The sequence below is a fragment of the Aethina tumida genome, chromosome 3, assembly GCF_024364675.1.
Source record: "Aethina tumida isolate Nest 87 chromosome 3, icAetTumi1.1, whole genome shotgun sequence".
NCBI classification, from domain to species: Eukaryota; Metazoa; Arthropoda; class Insecta; order Coleoptera; family Nitidulidae; genus Aethina; species Aethina tumida.
This window is the reverse complement of record NC_065437.1, coordinates 4,094,568-4,108,968: the sequence shown is the minus strand read 5'-3', so window position 1 is coordinate 4,108,968 and position 14,401 is coordinate 4,094,568. Positions and strand designations below refer to the sequence as shown.

At 31.4% G+C, this 14,401-nt stretch overlaps 4 protein-coding genes across 4 annotated transcripts; 3 read left to right on the top strand and 1 right to left on the bottom strand.

The window, feature by feature from the left end:
- The first annotated feature begins 535 nt into the window (after window positions 1-535).
- Window positions 536-2,664, top strand: LOC109605535 (uncharacterized MFS-type transporter C09D4.1). Its single transcript, XM_020022126.2, has 8 exons — window positions 536-628; window positions 693-975; window positions 1,258-1,443; window positions 1,499-1,679; window positions 1,732-1,934; window positions 1,994-2,097; window positions 2,145-2,255; window positions 2,309-2,664. The coding sequence occupies exons 2-8, from the start codon at window positions 733-735 to the stop codon at window positions 2,601-2,603; spliced, it is 1,323 nt and encodes a 440-aa protein (XP_019877685.2). The 5' UTR covers window positions 536-628; window positions 693-732; the 3' UTR covers window positions 2,604-2,664.
- A 366-nt stretch (window positions 2,665-3,030) lies between these two features.
- Window positions 3,031-5,602, top strand: LOC126265095 (uncharacterized). The gene is made up of 6 exons (XM_049965721.1): window positions 3,031-3,092; window positions 3,150-3,212; window positions 3,352-4,372; window positions 4,676-4,777; window positions 4,834-5,082; window positions 5,136-5,602. Exons 1-6 carry the CDS (start codon window positions 3,042-3,044, stop codon window positions 5,480-5,482), a joined length of 1,833 nt encoding a protein of 610 aa, XP_049821678.1. The 5' UTR covers window positions 3,031-3,041; the 3' UTR covers window positions 5,483-5,602.
- Window positions 5,603-7,194: 1,592 nt separating this feature from the next.
- Window positions 7,195-9,811, top strand: LOC109605530 (uncharacterized). The gene is made up of 10 exons (XM_049965343.1): window positions 7,195-7,316; window positions 7,374-7,436; window positions 7,571-8,387; window positions 8,444-8,521; window positions 8,577-8,717; window positions 8,767-8,838; window positions 8,900-8,968; window positions 9,026-9,088; window positions 9,144-9,290; window positions 9,342-9,811. The coding sequence occupies exons 1-10, from the start codon at window positions 7,266-7,268 to the stop codon at window positions 9,677-9,679; spliced, it is 1,839 nt and encodes a 612-aa protein (XP_049821300.1). The 5' UTR covers window positions 7,195-7,265; the 3' UTR covers window positions 9,680-9,811.
- Window positions 9,812-9,998: 187 nt separating this feature from the next.
- Window positions 9,999-12,781, bottom strand: LOC109605534 (DNA polymerase eta). The gene is made up of 5 exons (XM_020022125.2): window positions 12,459-12,781; window positions 12,270-12,404; window positions 11,918-12,216; window positions 11,601-11,859; window positions 9,999-11,543 (listed from the first exon to the last, which is right to left on the bottom strand). Exons 1-5 carry the CDS (start codon window positions 12,593-12,595, stop codon window positions 10,085-10,087), a joined length of 2,289 nt encoding a protein of 762 aa, XP_019877684.2. The 5' UTR covers window positions 12,596-12,781; the 3' UTR covers window positions 9,999-10,084.
- Window positions 12,782-14,401: the final 1,620 nt, after the last annotated feature.

Here is a 14,401-nt window from a genome sequence, read left to right as displayed (position 1 = left end):
GGCCCAAAACCAAAACCTATTGAATAATTATTTTGCCATTAAGCACACCCTAACCTGGATAAAAAGTTATGCATGTTCTGTAGAAAAGTGATGAATGAATATCTTACATACAGTATAAATAATTTAAAAAGTAAGATAGGAAACATGTTTTACTGTCTACTATTACTCACTTTTTTATTTATAACTTTTAATGAATAATAGTTTCAATAATAAACAAAAGAGAAATTTTGCATACATTACAAATATCTGAAATTTAGCTCATTACTATTTTTTGTACATTTTTACAAATTAGTATTATAATTAAAAATTATTTGTACAAATTTAAACATTATACTACTATTTTAAACTTATTACCCATTCAAATTATTTGGATCTGTTTTAGAATTAACCGCATGTATATTAAAATAAGCCCATTTGTAATTCATCAAATTAAATTGGTTAAGTGGAATATAAAGATTTTGTCATTACGCATTTCCTTGTTAGCCAACAAAATATTATGTTATACACATACACATGTGAGTTAAGTGTGGAAACAGCTTTTTTGGTTTTAATTCCTGTTTTTAGTTTTGAATATTTATGTAGGATGCCTTAAAATTAACCAACAAGAAACAACTGTTTCATACCTAATGTAAGAAATTATAACAAACAATTATTTACTTTTTATACATGTATTAAATAATTTATTATTTTAGCATTTGGTGACACTCAAATATTTTTAAGACATTATTAAAAATGAATAATTATACTGAATCTCCAATGAAAATGAAAGTTTATAAGAAACGATGGTTTATATTGTTTCTTTATATATTATACACAGCAATATCACAATTTCAGTGGGTAGAATATGCTATAATAGGAAATATTATGCAAAAATACTACAATGTGGGTTACTCAACGGTAAACTGGACAGCAATGGTCTTTATGTTAGTTTATCCTATTTTCGTTGTCCCAGCTTCCTATATCATAGATAAACAGGTAAGTAATTATAAACTAAATGAAAGAAAAGAAGAATATACATATTTTATATTATTTTATAGTAAAATTTGCTTAATACAAAAAAAATTTGCTTAATTTTTATTATAAATCAAATTATATATATATTAGAGTAGTTAGAAAGAATATTGATACTTTAATTAAATGTGACTATTTCATTTAATAGTCCTACACAGAGACTTCTAATAAATATGTGAAACAATAAATAGAAATTATTTAATAAAAGTACATTTCACTTCTCATAGCAAATTAAATAAACCGTAGGGACTGAGAGTAGCAGGACTAATTGGATGTTTAGGCACTGCAGCTGGCATATACCTAAAATTATTTTCTGTGCATCCAGATTCAATTCACTTGGTCATAACTGGACAAACAGTGGTTGGTATATCCGGACTGTTCGTCCTTCCGCTTGCACCAAAATTGGCCATTACATGGTTCCCTGATAAAGAAGTACATAAAACTATATAGTGTAAAAATGGGGCTTTTACTATTGGGATGCTTTCAGATATCCAGAGCTTGCGCACTTGGAGTGTTCGGCATGCAATTAGGTGGAGCCTTAGGTTTCATCGTACCGCCTACTTTAGTGAAAGATCACGATGATGTGGACGATATTGGACACGACATAAATTTAATGTGTTGGGTTTTAGCTGTGGCCATTACACCACTTGTTCTTGGAGTTGTTATATGTAAAACACTTTCTTTCATCATCGTTTAGTACTTACTCTAATGTCGTTTCAGATTTTCCCAAGGAACCAAAGTGGCCTCCTAATAAACTAAGAGGAAATCAAGAGGTTTTCTCAGTTAAGGGCTTCTTCCATTCTGTGGTGAAACTATTTGTAAACGGGGGATTTGTTAATCACATGGTAGCTTTCAGTATGAGTATAGGATCATTTACAGCTCTTGGATCTCTATTGAATCCTTTTATACTGGAGTATTTTGAAGTACGTGCTGAACATTTTTAGTCTAAAGATATAATAAATATTTTTTATTATAATTATAGAATGCCCACGAAGATGCTGGTAGAATGGGCTTAGTTATGGTACTGGCTGGGATCGTGGGGACCCCAATAGCTGGATATGTTTTAGACAAGACTCACAGATTTAAGTACGTCAATTATTAATACTCAACGAGTTACATCACAGTTCTTTCAGGGAGTCGTGTTTTATATCCGCAGTGCTGCAAGCAGCTAGTGTAGCAGGATTAATATACGCATTAGAACAGAGAATGAAAATTGTGGTATACTTATGTTTTACAATTTTGGGGTAACACTTTAGATTTAATCGTAAAACTTAAAACTAATTAACATCATTTTTAGTGTGTTTTTGAATACCTACGCTCTCTCCAGCATCGAATTTGCTACAGAGATGACCTACCCATGTAAGGAGAGCACCACCGCTGGAATTTTGTACGCCATGTCGCAAGTTATGGGTTTTTTGGCAACCTTATTGCTTTCCATTATTACTGAGACATACGGCACTCTATGGGCACTCACTATCATCTTGGTGACTGTGATTTTGGGTGCTTTGATGACTTTCTTCACCCCAAATAAGTTAAGGAGGCAAGACAGCCTAAACTCAACCAATCCACAGGACGAAATTCAAAGAACATGATATTGGGAACTGGTCGTTGGACCTTTTAATGAAATTTGTAACTTTTTTCTATTGCCACATCAGGGATTATTTAATAAAACATTAATTTTGTGTCTTGTTTCATTTGAATATCAAATACTGATAAAAATTAAATTAAAGATATTTTGGACCCTTAAAGTCAAGTTGCAGTACATAATTAGTATTATTTATAAACAAGCTGGAAAAAGTATAAAAACATTCAATAAATAATAAATAATTTTCTGAAATAATTTTTATTTATATGCAATACACATAAAGTAGATAAATTAAATTAAAATATGTGGTACTTATTTATCATTTGGGTTAAACTAAAGATTAAATACATACTTTCTTTTCCTGATGACGCATAAATTTAATCTTTAGTTGAACACCAAATTATCAGGAACAGGAAATGTAATTAATTCAAGTTTTAGCATAAACATGTCGGTGGAATTACTGGACAATTCTCAATTAATAAAACTCTTTAAAAATGTAGGTTTGAATATATTTTAATAGGTAAATGTGCTATATGAAAACTTTGTGTTTTAGAACAATGGAGCCCAATGGGTGGATATTATCAAGGATAGAAATATTGATGGAAAAACATTATGGGTAAGTCACATATTAACAAATCCTATGTGCCATTTTATTGTTAAGTTTGGGTGTGGCTTTCACTGATTACAATTAAATACATTATCTGTTTCTATTAAATAAATACAGTTGTTTGTTATAGTTGTTATCTTTGTTATAGAATATTACTGAATTTGAATTGAGACTGTGGACTAACAATTTTAGGGAGTTGTGGACTTTCATTAAAAAGATTAAAAAAAATCCTGAACAATTCCTGTCAAATACTTCTTCAAATAAAGGAACAAATACATTAAGAAGAAATGTTTGGAAAGAAAATTCAAAGCAATTTCAATCCTTAGAAAGCATAGTTGGGCGTTTACCTCCATTAGAAGTACATAGCAAGGATGTGCACAACAAACCACTAAAGTCAAATCATACATTCAAATCCACTGATAATTTTGTACCTTCTAACCAAGATGAAGATGATCCAAATTATGAAAATATAATAAGAAAAAATGTATGGAGAAAGGATTCAAAATTTGAATCCTTAGAAAGCATAATCAGTAAGCAAGCCAAATTACATCCTGCCCCAGTTGTAGTTGATTCAGATGATGGATATATGTCTCCAAAAGAAGTACATACCAAGGATGTGCTCAACAGTAACAACAGACCCCTAAACTCAAATACTGACAAATTGGTACGTGCTAACCAAGATGAAGGTGATCTAGATGATGCATATTTACCTCCAATGACAATAAAAGAAAAAGATGTGCCTAGCAGACCTGTAAACACATCTCATATAAGTCCAAATAATAATACACTACATAAATCATCATCTAATACGACAAGAATACCCAAGAACGTAATTCGTGAGGACTCTTCGCCTTCATCAACCACATACATTAATGCTGGATCAATAAGCCAACGAAAAAATTCCACAAATAAAACAAATTCTCCACTTGAAACTACAAAATTGAATATCCACAACAGGAAATTACCGAAAACTCCAGATGAGGAAGGATCTGACCTCATATCACATCTGAGATCCATAACAAAGAGGCCTTTACCAGCAATTCCAAACACCAGGAATGAAGTTGATCAGTTACCTGAAGCCATACAACACCATATTACAGATGGCAGTCCTTTGCCAATGAGTCAACGAATAAATCTAATGTCTAAAGAGACATCACATAGTAGCTTAGGTATTATTTATTGAAGGTAATTAAATAATACTAAATTGATCAATCAATTTGATTTCCGTACCCCATCTTCTACTGAAGCAAAAGGACTCAAGACAAATTATGGACGTGCTGATGTTTTTGGGATGGAGCAAAAATCTGGTGGTGGTGGTGGTATATAATTTAATTTTATGTTAATTGTTTTAAAGGACTTTTTATTGTAGCTAGAAGTGGAGCTTTTCGCCCACAGATGTCTTTACCTTACTCGGACGAGTCAGATGTGGATGGAGAATACGTTAAAGGTTGTATTATATATTTTAAACTAAGTTAATTACTATAGGAACGAGTATGTTGTTGCAGTAAGGCCTGATTCAGAATCAGATGATGAATTACTTTATGAAAATGTTGAGGAAATCAAATCAAGAGGTGGTTAGTAAATTTCTGTCCAAATAATAAAAAAATTTATTCAATTTTGATCTTTTTAGATTTAACTGAAGTAGAATCGGGGGAACAATTATATGATAAAATTAAAAATATTGAAAGTAAAGGTGAAATTAACACAAATATACATAACAACAGTAAAGAAAAAAAATTCAAACAAATATCATCGGAATTGAACAAGGTGTTCTCTAATAGAGGCAAAGCATATGAACGCCACACTGCACCACAACATTTACCAACACCACCAAAAACTTTTCCCTCCCTAGAAGAATTGTGCAACAACAATCCAATTCGCAAGTATTTAAAATTACCAAATTAATTATAATCTTGTTTTTAACTATTGCAGACAACTTAAACGCCGAGCAGTTCTTCAGAAACACAGACGGAAAAGGGGCGAAACAGCTTCTGGAAGGTTTAGAGGACGGGGCGTTCCTCTTCAGAAGAAGTCATCGCAAAGATTTTTATCTTATCTTAACGGTGAAACATCGGAACAAAATTGTCAATTTAGGAATCATATATGAAAATGATAAATTTAAATGTAACGCCGACGGTGACTCAGGAACTCCAGAATTCTCTAGTTTGAGCGAGCTTCTTTCGTATTTTGAACGGGAGCCGTTAACAATAAGTAATGATGATAATTATACGTCATATTCTGTATTGTTAAGGCCTGTACTTCCTTCTAATAGGTTTTAATGGATTTAATGACTAAAAATGTAAAGTTAATGTTTACATGATTGACACCATAATTAATCAATTAGTATCGTATAACTATAAAAACAAATTAATAAAATAATAACAATGCTGTTACCATCATTTATGGCTTTTAAAATAATTTTAAGTTATTATAGTCTAAAAATAGTAAAATTATTTGAATATTTTAATTTTTTGTATAGTAGTTCAAAAATAAAAAACTGCTTTTTAACATATGTTAAAAATATTAATTATCCTCAAGAAAATTAAACTAGACATTAAAGTGTAAAATATATTTAGAAAAATAGAAAATAAGTTATATTATTCTCTTTCTTGAGAGAAAGATTCGTACAATTAAGTCACAAAACTCTTGATTATATTAAAAATATTAATTATGCTCAAGAAAATTAAACTAGACATTCATGTGTAGAATATATTTAGAAAAATAGATAATAAGTTATATTATTCTCTTTCTTGAGAGAAAGATTAGTACAATTAAGCCACAAAACTCTTGATGATATATTAAAAATATTAATTATCCTCAAGAAAATTAAACTGGACATTAATGTATAGAATATATTTAGAAAAATGGATAATAAGTTATATTATTCTCATTCTTGAGAGAAAGATTTATGCAATTAAGTCACAAAACTGTAGATAATATGTTATGTATTATTAATAATAATTTTTCATTTATAATGTTACCTGTTTCAAGGGTATATTTAGAAAAGTGGATAATAAGTTATGTTATTCTTTTTCTTGAGAGAAAGATCCGTATAATTAAGCCACAAAACTCTTGATAATATATTAAAAATGTTAATTATTCTCTAGAAAATTAAACTGGATATTAATATGTAGAATATATTTAGAAAAGTGGATAATAAGTTATGTTATTCTCTTTCTTGAGAGAAAGATTCGTACAATTAAGTCACAAAACTGTAGATAATATGTTATGTATTATTAATAATAATTTTTCATTTATAATGTTACCTGTTTCAAGGGTACTTTTCATTGTTACTTTGTTTTACTTTGGTGATTTCCTCAAGATCTAAATGTGACTGAATTTAGTCTATCAGTATTCTTTGATTGCGTTGATGACAAAGTTTAGTTAAAGCATATTCGACTTCTAAGTCCTTTTGTTCAATTGCTTCTTCATCCAATACATCATTTGAATCAACTTGCTCACCAGTTTAAATAATTTTTTATGTATCATAATTTCGTTTACTTTTCATTTTAAAATAATTTTTTAAAAACGAATTGTATGAATTACTTTCTGGTGATTTTGATAAGCTTGTCATGATCTTCATTTAAATATACTGTGGAGGCTGAATAAATTGATGAATTACTCCCATCCATTTCTTGATTTGTTAAGTCATTACTTTCATTTATGTCCTCTGTTTTATCCTCCTCCCTATTTTTATTTAATTCTTGATCATTTAATTCTTGATCATTTATTGAGTCAGTTTTGGAACATTTTTAGTAGTCTCAAAATTACCACCACTGAGTTCTAAATAAAAATATATAGATAAAACAGAACATTTTCAATAAATTATTCCTAAAATGTTTTTTATTAATGTATAATACAAATAAAGCAGATATTCTGTTTTTTTTTTTTTAATATTGACTCATCTTATCATTCTGAAAAATTAAAATATACCATATAAATATAACATATGTCACTCAGTTTACTCATAAAATTCTTATCAACTGTAAAATCCGCACTTTATCGGGGACAGGAAAAGATAATTCTTCAAGTTTAAATATTGCATTCAGTTTTAGATTAAAAATGTCAGTGAAATTACTGGATAATAATCAAATAATAGAACTCTTTAAAAAAGTAGGTTTAAATATATTTTAACAGATAAATGTGCTATGTGAAATCTTTGTGTTTTAGAACAATGGAGCACAATGGGTGGATATTATCAAGGACAAAAATATTGACGGGAATACATTATGGGTAAGCCATATATTAAAATTAACCAATCACATTGCTAAGCTTGGGTATCATCCTTACTTATTACAAATACATCTATTATCTGTTTTGTATCTGTTGTATTGTATAATTACAATTATTTTCTGCCTTTATTACAGAATATTAGTGAGTTTGAATGTAGAGTGTGGACTAACAGTTTTAGAGAGTTCTGGACATTCATTAAAAACATTAAAGAAAACCCTGACAAATTCTTATCAAATGTTTCTTTAAATAAAGAAACAAGTACAATAAGAAAAAATGTATGGAAAAAAGATCCAAAAAAGTTTGAATCCTTAGAAAACATAGTCAGTAAGCAAGGCCTTTCCAAATTACATCCTACGACAACTGAAGATGATTCAGATGATGGATATCTGCCTCCCATACAACCCAAGAATGTGCACTATAGTAACAACAGACCTCTAAACTCAAATCACACATCCACTGACAAATTGGTACGTACTAACCGAGATGAAGATGATCTAGATGATGGATATCTACCTCCAATAACAATAAAAGAAAAAGATGTGCCTAGCAAATCTGTAAATACATGTCATATAAGACCAAATAATAGCACTCTACATAAATTATCATCCAATATGACAAAAATACCCAAGAAAGTAATTAAGAAGGACCCCTTACCTTTACCACCTGAAAGCCCCCCAACCACATACATTAATACTGGATCATTAAGCCAACAAACAAATTCCGACTCAGAAGATTTGTTGTATGAAGACCCTGAAAACTCCATTGACAAATCCAGATATAAATCAAATACTCGTTTTCAACCTACAAAATCAAACATTCAAAACAGGAAATTGCCGAAAGTTCCAGATGAGGAGGACAGTGATCAAGGTGCTGAGTACGAACCAATACCAACGTTGGGATCAATAAAAGAGAGGCCTTTGCCACCAATTCCAAACTCCAGAAACGAAATCGGTCGGTACTCTCAAATTGTACACCAATTAAACAGTTGTAAAGTTTTATTCTTGTAGATGGCAATGTACAACGAAAACAGACGTCCGTGATAAATCAGCGTAAGATATCCAAGGACATGTCTCATGGTAACTTAGGTATTGTTTGAGGTAATTAAGTGATACAAAATTGAACCATCAATTTTATTCTTAGTTCATACACCAACTACTGGTAGTCGACCTCCCTTGCCTTTACCTACTGAAACAAAAGGACCCAAGAAAGGTTATATAAATACTGATGATGATGATGATGATGATGATGAAGGGCAAAATTATGTTAATAAACCTAATAGTGGTATAGAATTTAATTTAATTTTATATTATTTTAAATAATTTTTTTGTAGCTGGAGCTTATCGTCCACAAAAGCCTTTATCTGACTCGGAGGAGTCGGATATGGATGGAGGATACGTAATAGGTTGTACTTTAAACTAAGCTAGTTAAGTACTTGTACTATAGAAACAAATATGTTGTTGCAGGATGTCCTGATTCAGAATCAGATGATCAACTACTTTATGAAAATCATGAGCAAATCAAATCAAAAGGTGGTTAGTAAACTTCTAGCTGAATATTTATTGACTTTTAAATAATACCTTGTCTTTTAGATTTCGCTGAACTAAAACCAGAGGAACAATTATATGAAAATAATGAAGAAATCAAAACTAAAGGTAAAATTAACAAAAATATACATCACTAAATATATTAATATGTTTACGTATTTAGAAAAACTCAAACAAATAACATCGAATTTAGAGAGAGTGTTTGGTAATAGAGGCAACGCATATGACCACCACTTTGTACCGCAACCATTACCAGCTCCACCAAAAACATTTCCTCCACAAGAAGAACTGGCCAACAACAACCCAATTCGCAAGTATTTAAAAAAATTAAATTATCTTTAGTCTTACTTTTCATTTTCAGACAACTTAAACGACGAACCGTTCTTCAGAAACACAGACAGAAAAGGGGCGAAGCAGCTTCTGGAAGGCTTAGAGGACGGGGCGTTCCTCTTCAGGAGAAGTCATCGCACAGGTTTTTATCTTACCTTAACGGTGAAACATGAGAAGAAAATATTCAATTTGGGAATCATATATGCCAATAATAAATTTAAATGTGACGCCAACGATGGCACGTTAACGCCGGAATTCTCCTCTTTGAGGGAATTTATTTCGTATTTTGAACGGGAGCCACTGACAATAAGAAATGACAATGAACATTCCGTATATTTAAGGCCTGTACTTCCCTCTAATAGGTTTTAATGGATTTAATCAACATCATTTAAAGTTTTAAAATAGTTTTTATATTCTTAAAGTTTATAAATAGTAAAACTTATTAAATATTTCTATTTTTTGTATACAATTCCAAAATAAAACACTGTTTTATGTACAGGTGATGTGTATTATTAAAATTTTATACAGTAGGAAAAGCGTTTGACCCGTCTGAATTTAGAGAGAGTCGTCTTGCAAGACAAAGAGAGTAAATCTGCCCCATAGTGGGAGACTCACCATCTCTTTCAGGACTCTTTTCGTACTGTATATTATATACAGAACCCAAAATAAAATTAGATTTAAAACACAATTTCAAAATATAATATTTATTGGTAAATAAAATAATAAAAACATAAATGTACACTTTAAAATAATAAAATCAAACAATAAAATGTGCTATTTAAAAAAAGCTGCGATACCCTTCACCGAACTTTGCTCATTTTTGCTGGAATTCAATTCCAGATGTAGCTTTTTGGCAGCATGATAGTCAGCATGACTTTCAAATTCCTCCAGCTTCACCCTTTTATTGCAAGTTGGGCAAATACTGGAATTAACGTCGTTCAATTGTTCAGTCTTGAAGAACGTTTTGATGGAGTTGTCTTTGGTGAGTTTTCTTTTTAAATTTTTCTTTTTGGATGTTTTGTCCGTTTTAAGGTTGTTTGAGGGTTGTGGAGTTTTGTATAGATGGGACTCTTCCTTAACCATTTTTATTGCATAGTGGTAATCCGTGTGTGACACCATTTCTGACAAGGGTATTGTTTTACCACATTCCTGACAAGTTTCTTCTAATTTCTCAGTTACAAAGGTACTTGTTTCAAGTTGTGTTGAGTTATTATTATACATTTCATTGTTACTCTGTTTTGCTTTTGATAAAATTGGTGATTTTGAGTCGTCGTTCATACATAAACTTTCCTCAAGATGTGCATCTAAATGTGACTGAAATTGATCTACCAGTATTCTTTGATTGCATTGAGGGCAAGGTTTGGTTAAAGCATATTCAACTTCTAAATCTTCTTGTTCAATTGCATCTTCATCTAATCCATCATTTGAATCAACTTGCTCTTCTGTTTGAAACATTTTAGATGTATCATATTTTCGTTCACTTTCCATTTTAAAATAATTTTTAAAGAACGAATTGTGTGAATTACTTTCAGGTGAATTAGGGGCTTGGTTTATTATATTATTTTCAACTGGTGGTTCTGGTGATGCATCTTTATTAGTTACAGCATCCTCATAAAATGTGAGCTTGTCATGATCTTCATTTAAATCTACTGTGGAGGCTGAATAAATTGATGAATTACTCCCATCCACTTCTTGATTTGTTAAGTCATTACTTTGATTTATGTCTTCTGTTTTGTCCTCTAGCCAATTTTCATTTAATTCTTGCTCATCTTTAGCACCTAAGTTTATTGAGTCAGCTTTTTGATTGTTTTTGAAAAACGAATAAATGTTTGGAACATTTTTAGTAGTCTCAAAATTACCAACACTAAGCCCCAAAAACGTAATATTATATTTTCCGTCTGGTTTTAGGCAATACCTTTTTAAAACATCCAAACCAATTTGTTTAATCCTACTCATGTCATACGAATTTAAAGCTTGGGTTCTTGTCCTCGACACGTCCTTCTGTGCAAAACTCACGGTAATATTTTTAGCTCTTCTGGCGTTTTCTTCGACATCTTTTTCCAGACGTTCTGCAATTTCTGTCGCCAACTCCCCCATCCAATGGTCCACATCTTCTTGTAGTATCAGGCTGGTCCTGCCAGGGAACTTTTTACAGCATCCAATTGACTTGGAGATTAGTCGGATAGTTACTGGGTCCACATCAATGCCTCTAGCTATGTTGTACAACCAGTTACTGTAAAATTAACCACAATTACTTCAATATACTAAGTATATTATATGAGTATATTACGCCGTTTTCTCATCGAAATGTTGCGTTAGATCCCTCAGACTGAATTTAACTAGTTCACTCATTTTTTCTATTTTCAACACCTGAGAGACTGTTTCACCAAACTTTCCCCCCATGCTTCTCATCTTCTTAATGGGCAAGTCTTTGTATAAAATGGACACTGAGTCGTGGGGTAAAATTGTTTGTTGATTTGGCTTGTGTAGGCCACAAACTAGTTTTGCTAGTGGTTTATTGTGAGCAATACCTGCAGAACATTTATACCCTACAATGGATGTATATTTATTGTTTGTTGTTATACCCAATCACTGTGGTTTATTGACCTGTCTTTTGGAACACGGCAGCTCTAATTTCTTCAGCAATGAGCCCTCCGACTGCCAGCTTATAGTTACTCTCACAATATTCACGGTCTGAGTAAGAGTTAATTAAGAAGTCACTGGTTTCCTGCCCTACTATGTGAGTATTTCTCATTTTATCCACGGGGATTTGTTTGCACTCAGCTTCAATTTTTCTATTCACTTCTTGGGTGATGTCCAGGTAGGCCTCATCAACTGACGCCCTCTCCAACAAAGTAGTGAAGGTTTGCAACACTTCAGCAACTCGTTTGCCTGCCTCTCGGTATCTACAAGTGGTCTCAGTGGTGGATTTAGAATTTACAGAAGTTACACAACTCACTTGGTCAAGTCAGCCTTGCCTCTGACTTCTGGGACTCTAACCAATTGGATTTCGGGGCATTTGGCTTTGGCGTCTTCGCCTCTCATGTGCCGGGTCACGCCTTTGTCTCTGGCGGGGTAATTTACGGCGATTATGCTAAAAATTAATCGTTTCAAGTGTTGTGCTAAGTTGTAACATGGTTATTTGTACCCTCCGCCTCTCCAAGCATTATATTGGACCACAGCAATTGGAAGTCCTTTTAAACGGGGGTCTAAATTTTCCTCAACTTGACAATAGAAACAATCCATGTCAATTAAGACTATCACTCTGTTGGTGTGCTCCATCATGCTCCATTAAAGGGTACACAGCTAAAAATTTGTTTTAAAATCAAAATTGTATGTAATACAAATTGCCGGGAAAACAATCAAAACAACAGCTGATGATCGCATGGAGGGGAGATTAAGACGGCAGTTTTAAACTTATCATAAATATGTATTTAATAAAATTATATATAATTGTGTGTTTTTGCATCAAAGAAGCAAAGAAATTAATTAACTTCTAAATATTACATTGATAAGGTGTAATGTTGGTTGCCTAGTAGTGAGCCATTCAACAAACCGAATTTCTGTGAACTGGTTATTTTCGTTAGACACGTTCGACATCTTTGGACTCGGCTCAGTTCGTTTTCTGAATCGGGACGCAACTGCCGTGGACGGGAATCCCCAACATTGTTGTTGATATATATAATTTGAAATTAATACATAAATAAATATATAAATCTCGAAATTCACAGTCGTTGCTAGTATTGTTATTAAAATGTAACCTTTCTATTAGTCAAAGCCATTTTCAAACTCTCAATGAATTATTTCAATTGTTCTTAATAAAAATTTTTTTAAGAAACTAATATCCTTAAAACGTTTATTTATTGTTTATAAATGATCAATTATAAAATTAACTTAACTTTAACAATGTGTTATATTAATTATAATGATTGTAATAACATACAAACAACTATTTATTATAAAACAATGGGTGATATTTGTTTAAAATTCAAATATTGTATAGGAAAAATTTCACTTCGGTTGAGAATGTTCTCGATACGTATGATTTAACAAAAACTCGACGTCGACCAATCAGATGCAAGGGATGAGTCGCCGCCATTAACCGCCATTAGACGGCGCATGAATCACACCAGTCAGTCTGTTATCGACCGTTGTGTCGATCGGTCGAGTGGGGTGGGGTGGTGGTTCGCGGTACCATACCCTCCAAGTTAATTCGGTGGTGCAGTTCGGTTTAGTGTAGTGACTAGTGTGTTCAATTAGTGTTGTGATTAGTGCCCTATTGGATATACTGGATACAACCATGGATTGCAAGGTAGGTGCATTTTTGTTACAAAACAATTGTTTACGGGGTTATTCAATTATTTTATTTGAGCGGCACATTAATGTTGTTCTTTTATTGCAATACTTTGAAATTATTTTATACCAATTTCTACCCAGAAATATAAATTTAGTTAATTCTATTGAAACTTAAATAAAATAATCACTATAAATATATATTTTTTAATGTCGATTTTATAAGTAATAAATAAAATAATTTACATTAATTTTATATAAAATTATTGGGAAATAAACGCATAACAATTAAGAAAATAATCCAAACAGACCCACGCCATAATTAAGAATAAGATACAGAGTAACTAGTTAATGGTATGTTTTTATAATTACAGAAGTCGCTAATAATATAAATAAATAATCAATTCTCAATGTTTTAACTATTGAAAAATCAATTGAATGGTTGCATGGATTAATTCATAAGAATAAATGCATGCTTTAAATGATAACATAATGAGAACAAATCAACTTTACTTGGATTAAGTAAAGTATCCATCAGTAAAGAATGAATGCATGCATAAAACATTGCATGAATTAGTTCATAAGAATAAATGCATGATTTAAATGATAAGATAATGAGAATAAATCAACTTTACTTGGATTAAGTAAAGTATCCATCAGTTAAGAATGAATGCATGAATAAAACTTTGCATGGATTAGTTTATAAGAATAAATGCATGTTTTAAATAATAAGATAAAGAGAATAAATCAACTTTACTTGGATTAAGTAAAGAATCCATCAGTTAAGAATGAATGCAT

Coding starts and splice junctions, on each gene's coding strand:
- LOC109605535 (XM_020022126.2), top strand. CDS start 733: ATGAATAATTATACTGAATCTCCAATGAAAATGAAAGTTTATAAGAAA. Junction 1,935..1,993: donor TTATACTGGAGTATTTTGAA/GTACGTGCTGAA, acceptor TTATAATTATAG/AATGCCCACGAAGATGCTGG. Junction 2,098..2,144: donor GACAAGACTCACAGATTTAA/GTACGTCAATTA, acceptor CAGTTCTTTCAG/GGAGTCGTGTTTTATATCCG.
- LOC126265095 (XM_049965721.1), top strand. CDS start 3,042: ATGTCGGTGGAATTACTGGACAATTCTCAATTAATAAAACTCTTTAAA. Junction 4,778..4,833: donor GGAAATCAAATCAAGAGGTG/GTTAGTAAATTT, acceptor TGATCTTTTTAG/ATTTAACTGAAGTAGAATCG. Junction 5,083..5,135: donor GTGCAACAACAATCCAATTC/GCAAGTATTTAA, acceptor TAACTATTGCAG/ACAACTTAAACGCCGAGCAG.
- LOC109605530 (XM_049965343.1), top strand. CDS start 7,266: ATGTCAGTGAAATTACTGGATAATAATCAAATAATAGAACTCTTTAAA. Junction 7,437..7,570: donor TTGACGGGAATACATTATGG/GTAAGCCATATA, acceptor CCTTTATTACAG/AATATTAGTGAGTTTGAATG. Junction 8,969..9,025: donor GCAAATCAAATCAAAAGGTG/GTTAGTAAACTT, acceptor CTTGTCTTTTAG/ATTTCGCTGAACTAAAACCA.
- LOC109605534 (XM_020022125.2), bottom strand. CDS start 12,595: ATGATGGAGCACACCAACAGAGTGATAGTCTTAATTGACATGGATTGT. Junction 12,217..12,269: donor GGCAAGGCTGACTTGACCAA/GTGAGTTGTGTA, acceptor GACCACTTGTAG/ATACCGAGAGGCAGGCAAAC. Junction 11,544..11,600: donor CATTTCGATGAGAAAACGGC/GTAATATACTCA, acceptor TTAATTTTACAG/TAACTGGTTGTACAACATAG.